This window comes from Camelus bactrianus, chromosome 11, assembly GCF_048773025.1.
Source record: "Camelus bactrianus isolate YW-2024 breed Bactrian camel chromosome 11, ASM4877302v1, whole genome shotgun sequence".
Classification (NCBI taxonomy): domain Eukaryota; kingdom Metazoa; phylum Chordata; class Mammalia; order Artiodactyla; family Camelidae; genus Camelus; species Camelus bactrianus.
This window is the reverse complement of record NC_133549.1, coordinates 75,716,546-75,733,207: the sequence shown is the minus strand read 5'-3', so window position 1 is coordinate 75,733,207 and position 16,662 is coordinate 75,716,546. Positions and strand designations below refer to the sequence as shown.

Genomic DNA, 16,662 nt, shown 5'->3' with positions numbered 1-16,662 from the left:
CTAATATTTCCCTAATATCTATTCCCACTGTATCTATTCTTTAAAGTTAGTTTTTTTTTTTCTTTTCCTTAATATACTATAGGGTAGTTAGGGGTGCCTAATACATAGACAGGGACAAAGTCGATGAGGGAAGCATCTATTGTGCAGGAAATTCACTGGTCAGGATACCATGTTAAAAGTTCAGCATGTGATTAGACTGTGATTTTCTGTTCATACCTTCCTCTGTTCAGATAACAAGACAGAATTAGCAATAAGAATATGGATAGAAGAGAGTCCTCAAGAGAAAGGGCCAATTCTAGTTTGCTAACCTATGATTTTTTTTTTTTACATTCAATATCTTGTAATAACCGTTAATGAAAAAGAATATGGAAAGGAATATATGTATATATATGCATGACTGGGACATTATGCTGTACACCAGAAACTGACACACTGTAACTGACTATATCAATGTAATTGATACAATATTAATAATTAATAATATTAATAATAATATGCCCCAATTTTTAAAAATTGAAGTATAATCAGTAACTGTTGTTTTTCTACCAGACCCTGGCTTTTGCTTTTTATTATCAGGAAAGCTGCCTATAGATTATTTTCTGTTAACTACAAATGGAAGTCATGAGCGTCATAATTCCTGACTTATCTTGTGGCTTCTTATGAACAAATAAAGACTCTAGTCAGTTAAAAAATAATAATAAAGTTAGTTTAGCTTTTGTGAAACAAAGATGGAAGCAAGCATAAATAGCCAATTAAGGATGAAATTATGAATAAAACCCCAAGGAACATAACTCAGCTTAAAGCTCTAGCATCCATGACACCCTCCCTAAATTCCATTGCTTTTAAGACCTACCCTTGGCAAGGTATCGTATCCTGGTCTGGGATCCTTGATTCTTCAAGCTGCTGATACGCTGGTCCCACAATTCCACCCAGCCTACTTCGGGGCGAGGGGGGTGTCCTTCTGAAGGCATTTCTGTGGAGCATACCACTGCGTTGCCCTGGGCTGCAGCAAGAGGAGAGACTCCTGCTGGGGGGAGGAAAGCCAACAAACAATGGTCAGAGCAATAAGCTCGCACGTGGCTGCTCAAAATTTTCAAACACTGCATTTGCCGCACCCTCCACCCACCCCTCCAACCAAGATCCTCGAAGTTCTAGGTCAGGCTCCATCCATGCCTGTAAGATATCTGCTAGGGGGCATCAAAAGTTGCTGACTGCATTTTCTCTTTGGAGAGACTGAGAAAAAGAGAAGTTCCAATTCTTGTGTTTCTGGCTTCCCAGTTTGGAGCACAATGGACTTAAAATAATGGCCGCTTTGCAGCCGAAGATAAGAGGTGCGCTTTAGGAATTCTCCAGCTCCCGATTCCCAGCCTCCCTTGTTATCCAAGCTATGGTAGTGTCTCTCTAATAGAAATGAAAACAGCCTTGTTATTAAGCACTGACAAGAACGAAACACAAGAAGCCCTGAAGGGATGTACAGGGGAAAATTCACTTTTATTAGTGGTAGAATAAACAAACCTTATTTGAGGTGCCATTCTCTCCTTAATACATATGTTACTTTCCCCAGTTCACTATCGCAAAAGTTTCCGAAATCCTGAGACCCTAAATGATTTTTCTTTTGAGGTTCTTTTTAGTAAACATCTGATCATATATCTCACTTGACTCATACCTCCAAATACCCAAATACGTTATCAGATGCCATCAAAGGGCAAAAAGCATAAATGGGATGCACCTTAGGTCAGATCCCTACTTGGAGCATGTTCAACAAAGAACTAGACTCTTTACAGAAGTCAGATGCTAATTTGACACATTTCCTACCCCATGTCCATGCTTCTCTCCACCCCACTGAATTCACATGCGGGGTGGAGTACCTAGCACATTCACGTGGAGTACCACGTGAACGGTAAGGAGAACTTTGTTCCTGTGTGGACATGCCATGAGATACCAATAAGCAAACTCAGAAATTTTGTGTTGCATTCTCACTTAGCTCTGAAAATATCAATAAAACCATATGAAGAGTAAAATCATTCCAAAATTTCAATAAATTATCAAAGGAGCCAGTTCCCCAAACAAATCTTACCCATATTACTATAATACTTGGCATTCTGTAACTTTCCCTTCACCAATATTACTATTATTTCCACTTAATAAATACAAAATAAAATGTCTCAAATACTGTTTAAGGTCGTGATTCAAGAATCTGACATTTGAGTGCTGGCAGCCACCTTCCTGGTTTTGGCAAGGTGACTCATAAGGCTTGATATTCCTCAAGCCTAGCATTAACTTCCTGAGTGTCTGCAAACTCCAGATCACACCTGGCAACATTATTACAACTTCATTCTTCATCATAACATTTCTAATGTGTTGAGTCCTAAAATGCCTAATGACAAGGGACCTCTAGTTAGGTCACTAAGCCAACAAATTTAAGGAGCTCTATAATGGCTCATTGGCTTTCCTCCCTTCCAGCTTCTGTCTTTACCATCCAGGGGCAACTGTGGAGTCCTCAGGGTACTCAGGCTTGGATGCTAGAATTAGCTGCATCAGAGCATGTATCTCAGGTCTGTATGTTGCCAGCAGCATGATGCTTCTATCAGTCACAGTCCCGGAGGAAAATAGACAGCACTCTAAACTGGGTCATTTGGGAAGATTTTGATATTTACAAAAGTGTCTTCAGTGCTTGAGTCAAAAAAAAAAAAAAAATACAGGATGCTACTGTACCTCAGGGCTGGTAACAGTGGGAAGCTGCTACCACCCCTGTGACTGAAGGGACAAGGGGAAAGAGCAGCTACCTGAATGAACAGAGAAGTGGGCTGTATGAAGAGGACCACCTGGCAGGTGCTGTGGCCCCGGGAAGAGGGACCTAGCTGAGGCAATCAGGCAGGGAGGGAGGGGACAGCCATGCTAGGACCTCACTGTCTCCCGCCCTTCCATCGCTTGCCGGTGCCTCACAATGAACCAACAGAAGCCCAAGGACAAAGGAGCCTGCTGCCCCCTTGGTGCACAGGGCAAGGCAGGAAAGGGTAAATACAGCCTAGACATGGGTGGAAGAGATGCAAGATAAAGGCATTAGCCTCACGCTTAGGTGTTTTCATAGGATTGCTATAGTGGTATTAAAGGAGATAAAGTATGTAAAGTGTCTAACAGGGAGCCTGGCACATAGTAGGTGCTCAACACAGTAAGTTCCTGATTCCTCTGCCACAGCTGACCACTCAGGCTTGTACTAATCACTGAAAACCCTGGACTTACTTCACCTTCAAAAACCTACCTATCTGCTGTCTATAAATGAGTTACGTTGCCAAAATATAATGCAGTAAGTGGGACATGACATAATAGATTTCTTCTTAAAAAAGGAAGGTGTTTTTTTTGGACTAAACATGAGAAATAATGGCTTTGAATTAATGGCTTTGTTTCATAAATGAATTATCCAAATTAGTCATCTTTGTAGTGCACAAAAAGAAGTTAATTATTCATAGCTAGCCCAAACAAGCAAGCCTACCGGGATTTCCCAGTGACTCATCTTAAAGAGCAGTTCTATGGCTATTGATCAGTCAGCCCTTCGAGCGCTCTCACCCAGTGGCATTCAGGAAGTTATGGGGCGGGATGTACAAGTCAGTAACCAGGTTATCAATCACGGAAACGTTTAAGTCTCCTGCATGTTCTACAAAACAAAAGCTATGATAATATGAACTATAATTTACAAAGTTCTAAAAGCACTTTATAAATCAACCCTTGCCCATCAGGACCCAACGTATACTGCAATGTCATTGAACCAAACATAAAAGGAGGCCTCTTCGAGACGTCCTTTATTTAATCTGTGAGCAATTCCTAGAAACCCAGAGCAGAAGCCAAATTTAGGAGGAAGAACTGCAATAGACAAAAGTAGAGGTCAAATATTTGCACCTCAAATACATTAGAAGCTGTAATTCTGTATTATATCCACTTTAAAACATGTGTGGCATAATATACTACTAAATAGTATCCTTAAGTATTTTACTTGACCGGATGGAATACCACTTTTATATGTGTTATAATCAGCAGAGGAAAATACTGTTTCGGAAAAAAATACCCATCTTCCAAAAGGGTGATAATTTTGAACTAATTTTTTGTAAATTTCAGAACTTCCATTAGGTCCAATGAACTGAAATGCTCTTTTCACAGGGAAATATTTGTAAATGTCTCAGTTGATATAAACCAAAAATTGGAGTTCATAACAAAACTAATTATCCACTAGCCAAACGTATTTTATCCAGTGTCGAAAATATTTAAACTGTTGTTTTTTGTTTTTTTTTTTTTGTCTTAAACTGAGCAAACCCTTAGTATCTCAGTCTCTACTCTTGTAGAGTAAGAATGAGCATCACCATCAAGTACCGAGGATTACTATCCAGAGTGATGGAAAACCTCATAGTGAAGGTGGCCAGCATCAAGAAAATCTTTCCTGGGGACTCACTGAGAGGTGCGGGAGAAAGTAGTTTCTTTGAATAATGCGTACTTCCGTCACGGTGGTTTTCAAAATGTTGCCTGGATATAGGAAAACCCAGGGTCAACAACATTTATCTTTCATTGAGGGGAACAACTGCTATTTTTTACCTTTTCCATTTAAAAAGTTTTTAATATTCTCTCATAATTAAGAATTTTTAAAATACTGTCCTCTTTATGGAGGAAAGGAAGCTTACAGCTTTGGATAACTGTCACCAAGACTGAGGACAGACTTTTGGATGCACAGAAATATAATGCCTGTTCTAGCAAGTCACACTTTGGCACTTTTGAGCACAGGCTTTCCAGCTTTGGAATTTCAGATTCCTTCCGTATAAAATGCAACATGTGATCAGAAGCCCCAGAGAGATTGCTCAGCCTCAGAATGCCATGACATTTATAACTTTTATGAGATTTCTTTATTTGTGGCTTTCTCCCCCAAAGAGTCCATTTTTATGGTTTGCTCGTTAAAAAAATTTAAAAGTGCCACTCCACTGATGATGAAAGATCTTATAAACCCGAGGAGAAGATCTGCCAGGCTCTGTCCCTCCCGGAAAGTTTTCCTTGTGTGAGAACCCTGTTGGAAGACCTGGAGAGTGTCACGTCAACTGCCTCGGGAAGAATTAGCCATTAAATTTGCAGATGGTGATAAAGCAAACTAGGAAAAATCACGTTTTCAGTAGTTTTTCAGAATGCTATTGTTTCATTCACCGGTCTGTGTCTGCAGCCTTGGTGGGTGATGTTAATAGTTCCTTTGGGCTTCTTATAGGGGCATTGCTGCCTGCTGGTATCTTGGGTTCACCTGCTGTGAGCTGCTTGAGCTTCCACTCCAAGAGGGACTACAGGAGAAACAGGAACAACCATCTCTCCTGAATAACGCTGCCGCTCCTTGGCACGTGTCGTCTGGTGTCACACGTAGTGTCACTGCGCCCATGCCCACCATGATTAGCTACCTGTACCTGTGGTGTCTGACAGTCTGGCTTCCTCTGTCGGGAGAAGGGACCTCTGGGAATGACTGGGGGCCGGTAAAACTTGACTCCATCATTTTCTCCAGTGCCATCACAGGATGCCTTTCCGCCTTTGAATACTGTGGAAATCACATGCACAGAGATGAGCTGGAGGATAAGTTATGAGAGAAGGGCCTCTGACACTACAGCTGGGTATCAAAAAGTTACTAGAACTTACCAGCACCTTTTCCACTGGACACCTGATCAGGAGGATGATAAAGATATCATTTTCATCCCATTTCTCACACACTGAGTATGCTCTCCCCTTTGCCCCCCAAACTCTTTGTGATCAGATAAGGTCCATTCAACAGGGTTCTTCACTTTGATCTTTTCATTTCAGTCTTTACCTATGGCATGCTATGCCTGACAGCCAAAATCATGAGTTTTTTTTTTTTAACTGAAGTATAGTTGATATATAATATCATATAAGTTGACACAAATATTTTTTATTCAATGCTTATTTTACCAAAAAAAAAAAAAAAAACAGGAAGAATTAGTAGCTGGACAACTAACAATAGGGATTCAATAAATGAACTTCACATCGTCAGAATTACGGAAGACTTCGACTTCGAGTATCTGCCCACCACTCTCCACTGTTCCCCTCTTTCAGCCTGTTACCAGGTGATTACCACGTCGCAGAAGAGAAGTGTGTGAACAATTTATTCCTCATAGTTATTAACCCTTGGTTTCTCCATTGACCACGAGACAACACGAAGCACAGGAGCCCAAAGAAAACCATACAGTGATGACATATTAAGAAAACTTTGCCCCAAGGGAACTGGCACCTGGCAACTCAATCAGGCAGCATTTGTCAAGTTTAACACGCCCTGGACACTTGGCACTCAATCAAGCAGCAAGGGGTAGGAGGTTTCGCTTCTAGAATCTCCAATAAAGACTATGCCGAGAAATGACGTTTTTTGAATGCTAAGCAAACCAGAGAGATTTCGAAGTCTGGATATTTCACGTGCAACACATGAACAAGAATGTCACAGAAAAATAAAGACAGATATGCAAAATACATATGAGACGGTGTATAACTGCACTCATTATAAGGAGATATGAGGATCAGAATAGAGAAAATTAAATTATAAGAGTATCTAATAAAGGCGAAGATTCAAGAGACAGAGTGGGTGCTAATTTGTTGGGGTACAAATTGGCAATATGTTCCAAAATGTTAAATATACATACTCTTTGCTCCAGAATAGTACTTCTAGGGATTTCCATCATTAAATTGTAAAACTTCACAATGACATAATCACCAGAGTATGTCACTCGTATCATTTCTAATAACAAAGCAGAAAACAAACATAAAAGAGAAGCACTTGGAAACAACAGAAATGACCACAAATGAATATTTACAGCCATTGAAATCAAGGTATAAAAAAGTATGCATAATATGAATCCCCTTGTACAAATAAGGAAAATGCAGTAAATAGATTTATATATATATATATATTTATATATATATAAAATAAGTGTGTGTATGTGTGTATCTGCAAATATATTTAGCTTTGTGTGTGTATGTATGTATAGATTTTGTATGTAATTTATATGTAAATAGGTATATTTTTCTGTGTGCATGTGTTTGCATGTGTTTGTGTGTGTGTATGTTTCCTGTGCAACCACACAGGATGCAGATGGAAGAAAGAGTAAAGTATTAACTAGATGTTATCCTTGGGGAAAAAGTGTATCAGTGGGTATGCGCTTTGGAGAGTAGGAAAATCGTCAAGGTTATGTAACCTTTAAGTTAAAAATCTCTAACTCAACATTTTCTTTTTAAGTATTTTCAAAATGAACCACATAGTGTTAGTAATGACCACATTTTGAATCAGAATAAGAATTCTACAAAATGGACTTAACAGAAGCCATTTAGACTTCTTGCAACATAGAGTGAACTGACATGGAACAAGAGGACGATATGGAGGTAACTGGGGAAAGGCAGTTGTTCTTAACAACCCCAAATTACAAGATCCAAAAAGTGATGGAAATAACCTTCATGTGTACCTCTTTGTTGACCAGTTAACGTTGACCAGTTAACGTTGACCAGTTAATGTTGTTTATCACAAACCATCCATGGAAAAAGTGAATTGAATCAATATGGGGTTGAAATGTAACAAACATCCTGAATTTCTGTCTGACTTCCAGGTTCTATAAAAGACCTACTAGGGTCCCCCCTTCCCAACTTCTAATAAACTGCTTTTGAAGACAGACTCGGCGTGGCTGGAACGCTCAGCTATAGACACAGGTGAGACGAGAGACAGCTGTGGCAAACTGGAGGGGGTTATTCCGCTCTGCTCCTGCAGAGGGCGCTCGGTGGGCAACATAAGCCCAGTGTCTCCAGAGCACCCAGATTTCCTAGAGAAATCGCTGAATCATTAAAAAAAATCAACATCCCATTCATTTTTCTAAAACAATGTATGTCCAAAAGCCTACTGTTTTGGACTGTTTTGGACTGTTAGTTCAGAGACTCTGCTTTGAATGAGACTTTTGATCATGAGAGCTAAAGGGCCTTGTTCAAAATCTGGGATAAAAATCTTGAACAGAATCAGCCTCTTACTTGTTCTGCTTATTTGCAGCTTTCATAGTAGACACTGTTCTACATCTCTTCTTTCAAACACTTAGATTATTGTTATACAGTTGCTTTCAATGGTGCTATTTTGGTCCGTTAACACAAATCTGTTTCCAAAATTTATTATTTTGGATCTTACTCCTTCCTCTCATAGCCTTGCTGAGAACTGTTTTCATTTCAGTGGCTGCATTGAACCTGAGATGCCGGTTTAAATTGCTGGTATCCCTATCCAGGGTTGGTTGACATATGGGAACACTAAAAAACTCAATAATTTGGCAATCCTTCAAACCAATATTCCATACATGTTGCCGCAAATGGATTTAGAGATAGATTTGAGTTTTCAGTTCCAATAAATAAAGAGCTTAGAGATGGTCACTCCTGTCCTTATAATAAGAAAAAAGCTGAACACACTGAAAATCAACGACTATTCGTATATCCATCAGATGATTGAGGTTGTAGGGCAAAACCAGGACTCAAGTCTGGAGAGACATATGAATGCAGAGAATCATAGTCAAGATCAGCTCGCAGGAGGATCTGCCAGAAACATAAACTGGCAGGAACACTTAAGTGGTCATTTTAATAAGTTTTGGAATCTGTGTGTGAACTAGAGGGAAGGTAAAGGTATCTGAGGGCTGCTGTCTAAGGGAGCGTTCTTACACTTTCATGAGTTTAACCTCCAGGATCACAGCAGATTCTCACAACAAAGAAAAAGAAAAAAAAAATCATCTTGTGTCTCCGGTAAGAGAAGGGGGAAATGACCATGTTGAAATGCATGCAGAGTGTTCTCCATGACAACGATCTACTTTTCAGTGAAAATAGTCTTTCCCAGAGCCTGAGCTCACCTGAGGGAAGAGCTCTGCCCTGACTCCACCTTCCTGAAGCCTTCCTGTCTCATGTAAGAAGGGAAGACAGTGAAGCAACGTTTGTGACGGTCACAGCCCAGGAAGACAGGCCCACAGAGGGAGTGGAATCTCATCATGTACATGAGCTCCCCTCCACCAGCCCTTAACGTCGCATCCACAGGGTTCCACTATAATAATAGTGGATTATAGCTGAAAAGTTGTAAGACACAGACTCTACTTGAAGGAGGTCAAGGAGTGGGGAGGTTACAGCTCAGTGGTAGAGCACCTGCTTAGCATGTACGAGTTCAATCCCCAGTACCTCCATTTAAAAAAAAAAAAAAAAAAAAAAAGGACTAATTAGGGAAACCCAAAGACACAAATAGAAGCTGAAAAAAAAAAAAGAATTGAGAAGATTTTAAAGCCCTTGGCATCTACATCTACAGCAAACATTAAACAAAACCTTAGAATAAAGATCTATTTACCTCATAATTACCTAATATATCGTGTCCAACTGCTAACAAAATACACACACACAAAAAAAGTCTTAAGAGATTAAGGAAGTGCTAGAACCTGACTCAGATACTGCAGAAATGAGGTAATTAGGTTTTTATTTATTTATCTGTTTATTTATTTTAATGGAGGCACTGGGGATTGAATCCAGGACCTTGTGCATGCTAAGCATGCACTTTACCACTGAGCTATATCCTCTCCCCCCGGCCCCACTGTCCTGCAAGAAATTTTGAGACATTCTTCAGGGAGAAACACTTGACCAGTACTAAAAACTATCAGGGTCATTAAAATAAGGAAAATCTGACAAAGTGTCACAAACCAAGGGGACATGCCCAATAAATGTAATGTTTCCAGCATGGGACCTTGGAACAGAAGAAGCAAGTCAGTAAAAACTAAGGACATCTGAATAAACCAGATTTGCATTAATAACAAGGCATCAATATGAGTTCATTCATTGTAACAACATTTATGCAGTTTGGTCCCTGGGACGAGTTGAGGTCAGCACAATTTTATCTTATCCATCTGATAAAATCCCCGGTGAAGTTCAAGTGTTCAGACCAGCAGCGTGTCTGGCCCTCCCCACTGACGTTTCCATATGATACTATGAAGTATGCTGGCTGATTTCACGTTCTTCCCCTGCACTCACTCGGATCTTGACTTTTTGTGTTTGTACATGTTTAGGTAAAAACCTCATCTGGTGTAATGTACAAAATGTCATTTTCATCGTGAATAAGGAGACGGCACAGACTATTCACTGGTCCTTTCAGCAAGAGCTCAGCCAATTTCCTTTCAAACACCCACACAGACTCTGGTCAATACTGTTATTCACGGGAAAGCGCTCATCCCGTGTGGCTTCCCTGAAGGCCCTCCTTGTACAGGTGCTCTTTGGCGCTGAGGACGTCCACTGCTGTTTGCACCATCCCCTGCCTTGCTCCTCGCACACTGAGTGCTGCCCTGAAATCAGTAGACCTGTCAGATGAAGCAGGCGCGTGTTGGAAGTAGAGCAAGGTGTGCTGCTTCCAGTTCTGCCCCCTACAAGCAGCGGGAGTCCAGAGGTTAAATGAAAAGCCGTGTCTGTGTTCGAAAGCAGTGTTGACAGCTGATAATCACCTGGTCTGGAACCCCAGGCAAGAAAAACAGGAGGGAGGTTTAATTTTAAACGGTTTTAAGGTTTTAGAGGTCTCGTCCCGGTGTTGTTCTCAGCTCACCTATGTCTGTGTCAAAGAGTTCTTTATTTCAGGTCTGACTTTTGAGCCCAGGAGATGGTGAGACCGAGTAGTTAGGACATGTTTTAGGGCGTGATTTCATCCAGATCTCTTATACAAATAATTGAAAACAACTTGACCAGTGTTGCTGTTTTGAGAATGTTTGCACCCTGTACCAGAGCAGGAAGAACTATAACAATTGTCTGTCAAACTTTAACACGTTTCCATTGAAGAGAAATAATAGAGTGAGACACCCTTTCCAGACACCCATCACAGCAAGCACTCCTCACCCACCCCATGCCCCACCGCTCCTCAGCCGGGTGCCCCTTGCAGCCAGTGGTAACTAAACGCAGGTTTAGCTCAGAGAGCTCTGAGCTATTCCTACTGTCAGGTTATCTCCCAGACCTGCCTTCTAAAAGCTGTAACAGCAATGAGCACTATTTTGGTGGCATTCTTTGATCAATATCTATCACCTGCAGGGCTCAGTAAGCTCCTTGAAAGTAGGACCACTGTCACTTTTGCTCACCATGATATCCCTGGTCCTTACTAGATATTTAATATACATATTTGAATAAAAAGATGAACGTATGAACCTATAGGGAATCTTTAAATAGGAATTTGATATTTAAAGGAAGAGATCAGGTTTTAGACTAGAACTATTCCAAATTAGCTTTGATTCATGCTACAAAGGAATGACCCCCGTCTGATCAACCTCTGTCAAAGTACTTCACGAATTTCAACTCACTCTCAAGACTCAGTGTAAACATCGCCTACTTCTGGGCGGCCTTTGTGGATTCCCCAGCCGAGTTTAGATGCCCTTCTCCATGATCTGAGAGCACTTTGACTTAACGCATCTACAGTATGAAAAAAGTTTGTGCTAACATGTTTGTTTCTACCACTAGCCTGTGAGCTCCCCAAAGTCAGGATCCATCGCTTCTCTTTGTATTTTTTAAGCTCATCATGCAGTGTCCACATAGAAAAAGTGTTCAAGAAGCACCACAGAATAAATGAATGCCTCTCTCTACCAATTATCAAGGCTGCGTTAGTCATTAAGTTCTTACTATTCGCCTCAAGCATTCAAGTATTATCTTCCGAGTCTTTCTCATTGAATGTTTGTCTCCCAAACCTATCTTTCCTAAGATGGTTGTTGAAAAAAACTGTGGGAAAGAGTATATGATTTTATTGCTTTACTTTTCACGTATGTGTATTTTCTCTTGATTTTAAGAGAGAAGAAGAGGTCATCTCTCTTTGATGACTTCTGTTTCCGATGATCCCTGAACTGGGTGCTGAGAAGTTTCTCTCCTTTGACTGGTCTGGAGGGAATAACTCTAGCCCCAACTCTCTCTCTCTCTCACCCAGGACACAGGAAATGAGGTCAGTCCTAAATGCTTCACTTACAAATGATAGTAAGGGGCTAGATGCTTCGAAGACACTGCCAGGTCTAGTTCTGCAGGCTTGATGTCAAGTGTTTCCGGAGTGTCATGTTGCTTCACTGGACTGGGTGGTTCACATCTTGTTAAATGACTGTAAAGTGAAACCTTTCCCCATGAATGTTTAATGAACTTAAGGGAATGCCAGACACAGACAATTCATTTGTTAAACATTGCAATTTGCTAAGAATTTCAAGTAGTTAACCTGGGCTCCAAGATAAAAATAAAGACGAATTTGCCTGCTAAGGTAAGCAGAGGAGGACATTTTCCCTCCCTAGGATCACAGTGCACCTGCGTGACCTGTCTCCCTCCAGGTAGCAGAAATCATGCGTGCAGTGGGAAGGTTGGTGAGAGAACTCCTGTGGCAGGTCTTCAGAATTTCCTAGTGGACACATTTTGCATCTTGACCTTGGCCTCTGGACCTCCTCACCACTCTTGACATGTGGGAAGGATCCTTTCCTGATGTAGGGGGCTCTCCCACGCATCCTAGGGTATTTACCAGCTCCCTTGACTCACAGATGCCTGTGCACTTCCCACCCAAAGTGTTTCCAGACTTTGCCAAATGCTCCCTGGGGCAACACTGCCCCCTGTTGCAAACCACTGTGTTACAGGGATGTGGGTTTAGACTAGCTGTCTGACAGAGGTTAACTTTCTCAAGTTCTAAGCCCTATTTTCTTCTTCTGCACATCGGGGGTGTAATTAAGTCATTGTTGTTAGGACTAAATAAGGCTGTGTATTTCTAGTATTTAGCAAGATTCTCTGTATGTACCTAGTACATGGTATTTGCTATTATTATTACTATCACTGTTTTATTGATCATTTTTGGCTATTATTGACATTGGTATTTCCTCACAGCTCTTGTCAGAAGGAGACAAAAATACAGACCTACAAAAGAAAAAAATGCTTTTGCATATTTTCTTTAATGTATTTGCATTTTTAATAGGCGTGCGGACATTTCCTGGCCACACAACAAATGACCACTTTCCATAAGACTATGTGTGCTATTTGGCCTCCAACCACTCAGATGTCCTGTATGCGTCTTATATAGCTTAAGCATAGCATGTAGGAAAGCAAATGTTCTTAAACATTTCAGTTTCTTTTTTAAGGGATTATCGATGTATATTCTCTATAACTATTTTCTCCCATAACGTGTGGCGTGAAAAATTGCAGTCAAATTGTTCTTTGATGCTTATAATAAAATCATGAGCGAGGGTATCAACATGTAATTCACCAAAGCGGAAACCAAACTAGAAATATACAGACAGAGATCCTCCTACCCTCTCTGATAGTGAAATGTCATTAAAGAAGACAATTTTCTCCTATTAAATTAGCCAAAGAAATGTTGACAAAGGGATAACGAGGCTGGCAGTGACCCACATTGCTTTCTAGCACTGAAACTGGCATGTGCCTTTGGGAAAGCAATGTGTTCATCGTAGCCTAGTCTTGTTAAAGGGGTCTGTTCAAGGAGTCCCTTGAGCCCCGCCGGCAACGTGTAGGATGCTACAGCTGGCGTGCAGATGTCTCCTCAATGCACCCTGCACTTTCTTCAGGATCCTTAAATGCCTTCCTCTCATATCCATTCTCTGCCTGAACCCCCAATTTCTGTGTAGCCCTTCAGAATGTCGATCCCTTGAAATGCGTTTTCCTTGCTGACCACCACACCACAGCTCAGAGACAAAATGCCCTATACGCTCTTCATCCAAAAATGGGATGAATAGAAAAAGACACTGTCCCACATCCTCCCTTGGGCACTGGGGGAATGGTCCGGTTAAGCCTCCGCGGTCCTGTGCCAACATACAAAATGTTGGGGAGGGGTGGGCTGAGGAGGGAAGAGGGAGAGAAAAAGAAAAGAAAATCAGAGGTAAACAAAGGTCTTTCAGGTGTTGCAACCCCTACAGTTAATCGTTTCTTTCTTGCTGTCCAAATTCTAATAATTCCAATCAAATGAAGGGTGGGGGAAACCCATGCATAAAGAGTTTATTTTAATAATGGTTTTAATAATTAAACAATAGGAAAGAACATTCATAGCTACTAGGAGGGAAGGAAGGAGGAAACTGTGAAGTGGCCTCTTTGTGGACCACTATGCCTTCTCCCAAATGAGTGTGCGGAGATTGTAAAGCAAAGAAAATGCTGTTGGTCCTACAGTCGCCGGAAAGGAATACCAAACTGTGCGTGTGTTCTGGCTGCAACCCTGCTACGTGCGTTAGCGGCTGACAAAGACTCTCTTCTTGAGCAAACTTCAGACAGGCTCCTCTGAGCCCTTTAATCGACGAGGCCTCAATTTCTGACCTTTAAAAACTGCAGATTCTCTGCCCAAATGATTTCATCCACTCACCCCCCCACACACACACACACTTAAAGACTTGAGTAAACTCTATCATAGTTCTAACTGCTCAAGGCTGTACCCCTAGGTTGACCCCTGTCCCTCTTAAAGCACCTGCCAAACACCAAAAAGGAAACCCAAAAAACTCAAAGGAATTTACCGTTTATTTTAGCCAATGCCTGGGGATAAGCCCCAGACCTCTCTTTCTTAGAACATTTAATAAAAGGAGTTTAGGATTCTAAATCTTCCTTTGTCCCTTTGAGATGCGTGCGCATCTCCTACAACTGGGGAGTGTCTCTTTCCAGGACCTGAAAGCCATTTATCTGGACCATAATGATTAGGAAGGAGAGGGCCTCTGTCTCCCAGTCTCCAGAGAAGGACAGGATGCTAAGCTCAGTAATGACCAGTTAACAGACCCCGTTGGCCTTATGGCATTTACATTGACCAACTTTGTGTAATTTTTCACTTCCCTGACTCTGTCAAGCCTCTACTGTTTCTCCTCCCCATCCCCCAGTCTCCCTTTAAAACACCCGAGTCACCCCTGTACGAATGGAAATTGTGTTCTTTTCACACTGGATGGGTCTTCTGTAATGCAACCTATTATCACTGATTAAAAATCTGTCCTTACTGCTTTAGCTGGAGCTTGGCTTTGTGTGTCTGACAGGTCCAGTTGCTAAGAAACTGAAGCCCTCGGTCACTGCATTTGCGTTAAGGTGGTGGTGAGACAGGAGGGAAGAGGGCCGGGCACATCCACTCAAGGAATGACAGCAATTTAACACCAAAATGGTGGAAGAGTCACCTCCCAGTTGGCCTTGAGGATGAAGAGGTTTAACTTCTCGTAGACCTTGAGCTTCATTATGTGCTCAATGTAACAGCGTGATCAATAACACGCCCGCAGGCGCCATGACAGCCCCAAGGCTAACCGCCAAAGGCCAAAGAATGGGCGGAGGCCCAGTCCCTGGGAACCCCAGCCCCTGCCCCCGGGCAGTTGGATTGATCCCACCTGTAGGCATGTGAAGCTACTGAGCCCATAAAACCTGGCAACACAAGCCTAGTGGCCTTTTTCGCTCCCTCCCCTTCGGGGACGGCCCGCACTCTGTCTATGGAGTGTGTACCTACTTTTACTCTAACCTGAGCACCCAATTCCCACACCTCTTTCCTTGCCTTTCTCTTGCCTTACACTCTATGCAGTATGCATCTCTCTAAATAAATCTACCTTTACTCAGCGGTGGCTCGCACTTGAATTCTTTCCTGCGCAAATCCAAGGACCCACACCTGGCGGGGCACGTCCCAGGGGCTCAGCTGAGACCTGGGACTCGGCCGCCCTCACGCCCCACATCCGCTTTCCTGCATCAGTGGGATGATATTTATTAGAAATCATTAGCAAAAGCATTCCGTCTGTTTCAGGAAAGAGCAATCCCTACGCACAGTCACGATTACAAGTTTTAACAAAACTTTGCGGGGCAGCATTGCGGATTTATGAATTCTGCCTTAATCATCTAAGTACATCCGTTTTGCCCAGCGTAACGGTGACTTTTGAGGTAGTGATTTCCCAGGCTCACAAATGATGTGTAAATTCCCAGCGCTTTACAGACCTGGAGGGCTGTGACTGTGTCCTGGGTGACTGTGTATTGCACTCAAATACCAGGTTTATACCGTGGCCTTTGCTCTTTTGCTTCCTGCCTCAGGGTCCTGTGTGGGGGCAGAGAGAGCTGCTCCCCTGACAGGGCTCTTCCAGTTTGTCCCGTGGGGCCCTGCAGGGTACAAATCCCATCCGTGTCCCTCGTTTGTCGTTTGTAGGAAACAGGCTTGGTTCAGCCTCCTCGGTGTTCCCTGAGTTCCAAAGGGCAGATTCAAATAGTTGCTAATCAGGGAAGGGAGGGAATGCAGAAACAAGACAGACAGAGTGGAGAAACAATGGGGCAGGGTCCTGGTTCCTCTTCTAGGAATATGCACAGCAATCCCGCTGAGTTCTTCCCTGCAGGAACATCGGCCCCCACCCAGGTGCAGGATGGCAACTGCAGGCTGAGCAGGAGATTCCAGGAACACCGCCCCATTACCTCACCACCAACCAATCAGAAGAAGTCTGCACACAGTGGAGGATAATGAGGACTCTGTCCCCCTCCCCAAATGATGCTCCCTTTAAAACTTTCACGGTGGAGCAGAATCTTCGGAGTTACACTCGTCTCAGACGGAGTGTTGGCTTTTGAACGCCGAGCAGTCAAACTGAGTTGGGTAACTGTTGCTTGTCTTTAATTTAGCGTTTTGCAATATATCTCACGTTGGGCCAACTGATGTCCTTCAGA

General features: G+C 42.2%; 1 protein-coding gene across 11 annotated transcripts in view; it reads right to left on the bottom strand.

Moving 5' to 3' along the window:
- NRG3 (neuregulin 3) overlaps positions 1 to 16,662 on the bottom strand; it is a 938,337-nt gene that overhangs the window by 15,166 nt on the left and 906,509 nt on the right. For 5 of the 11 annotated variants that reach the window (XM_074374319.1, XM_074374315.1, XM_074374318.1 and 2 more), the window contains 2 exons: positions 5,424 to 5,557; positions 854 to 1,024 (listed from right to left, as the gene is read on the bottom strand). In XM_074374319.1, the coding sequence (XP_074230420.1) occupies positions 854 to 1,024; positions 5,424 to 5,557 (305 nt within the window). Of the gene's footprint in view, positions 1 to 853; positions 1,028 to 5,423; positions 5,558 to 16,662 lie in introns of all 11 variants that reach the window. The other 6 variants (XM_010963094.3, XM_045522756.2, XM_045522757.2 and 3 more) reach the window with 2 other exon arrangements.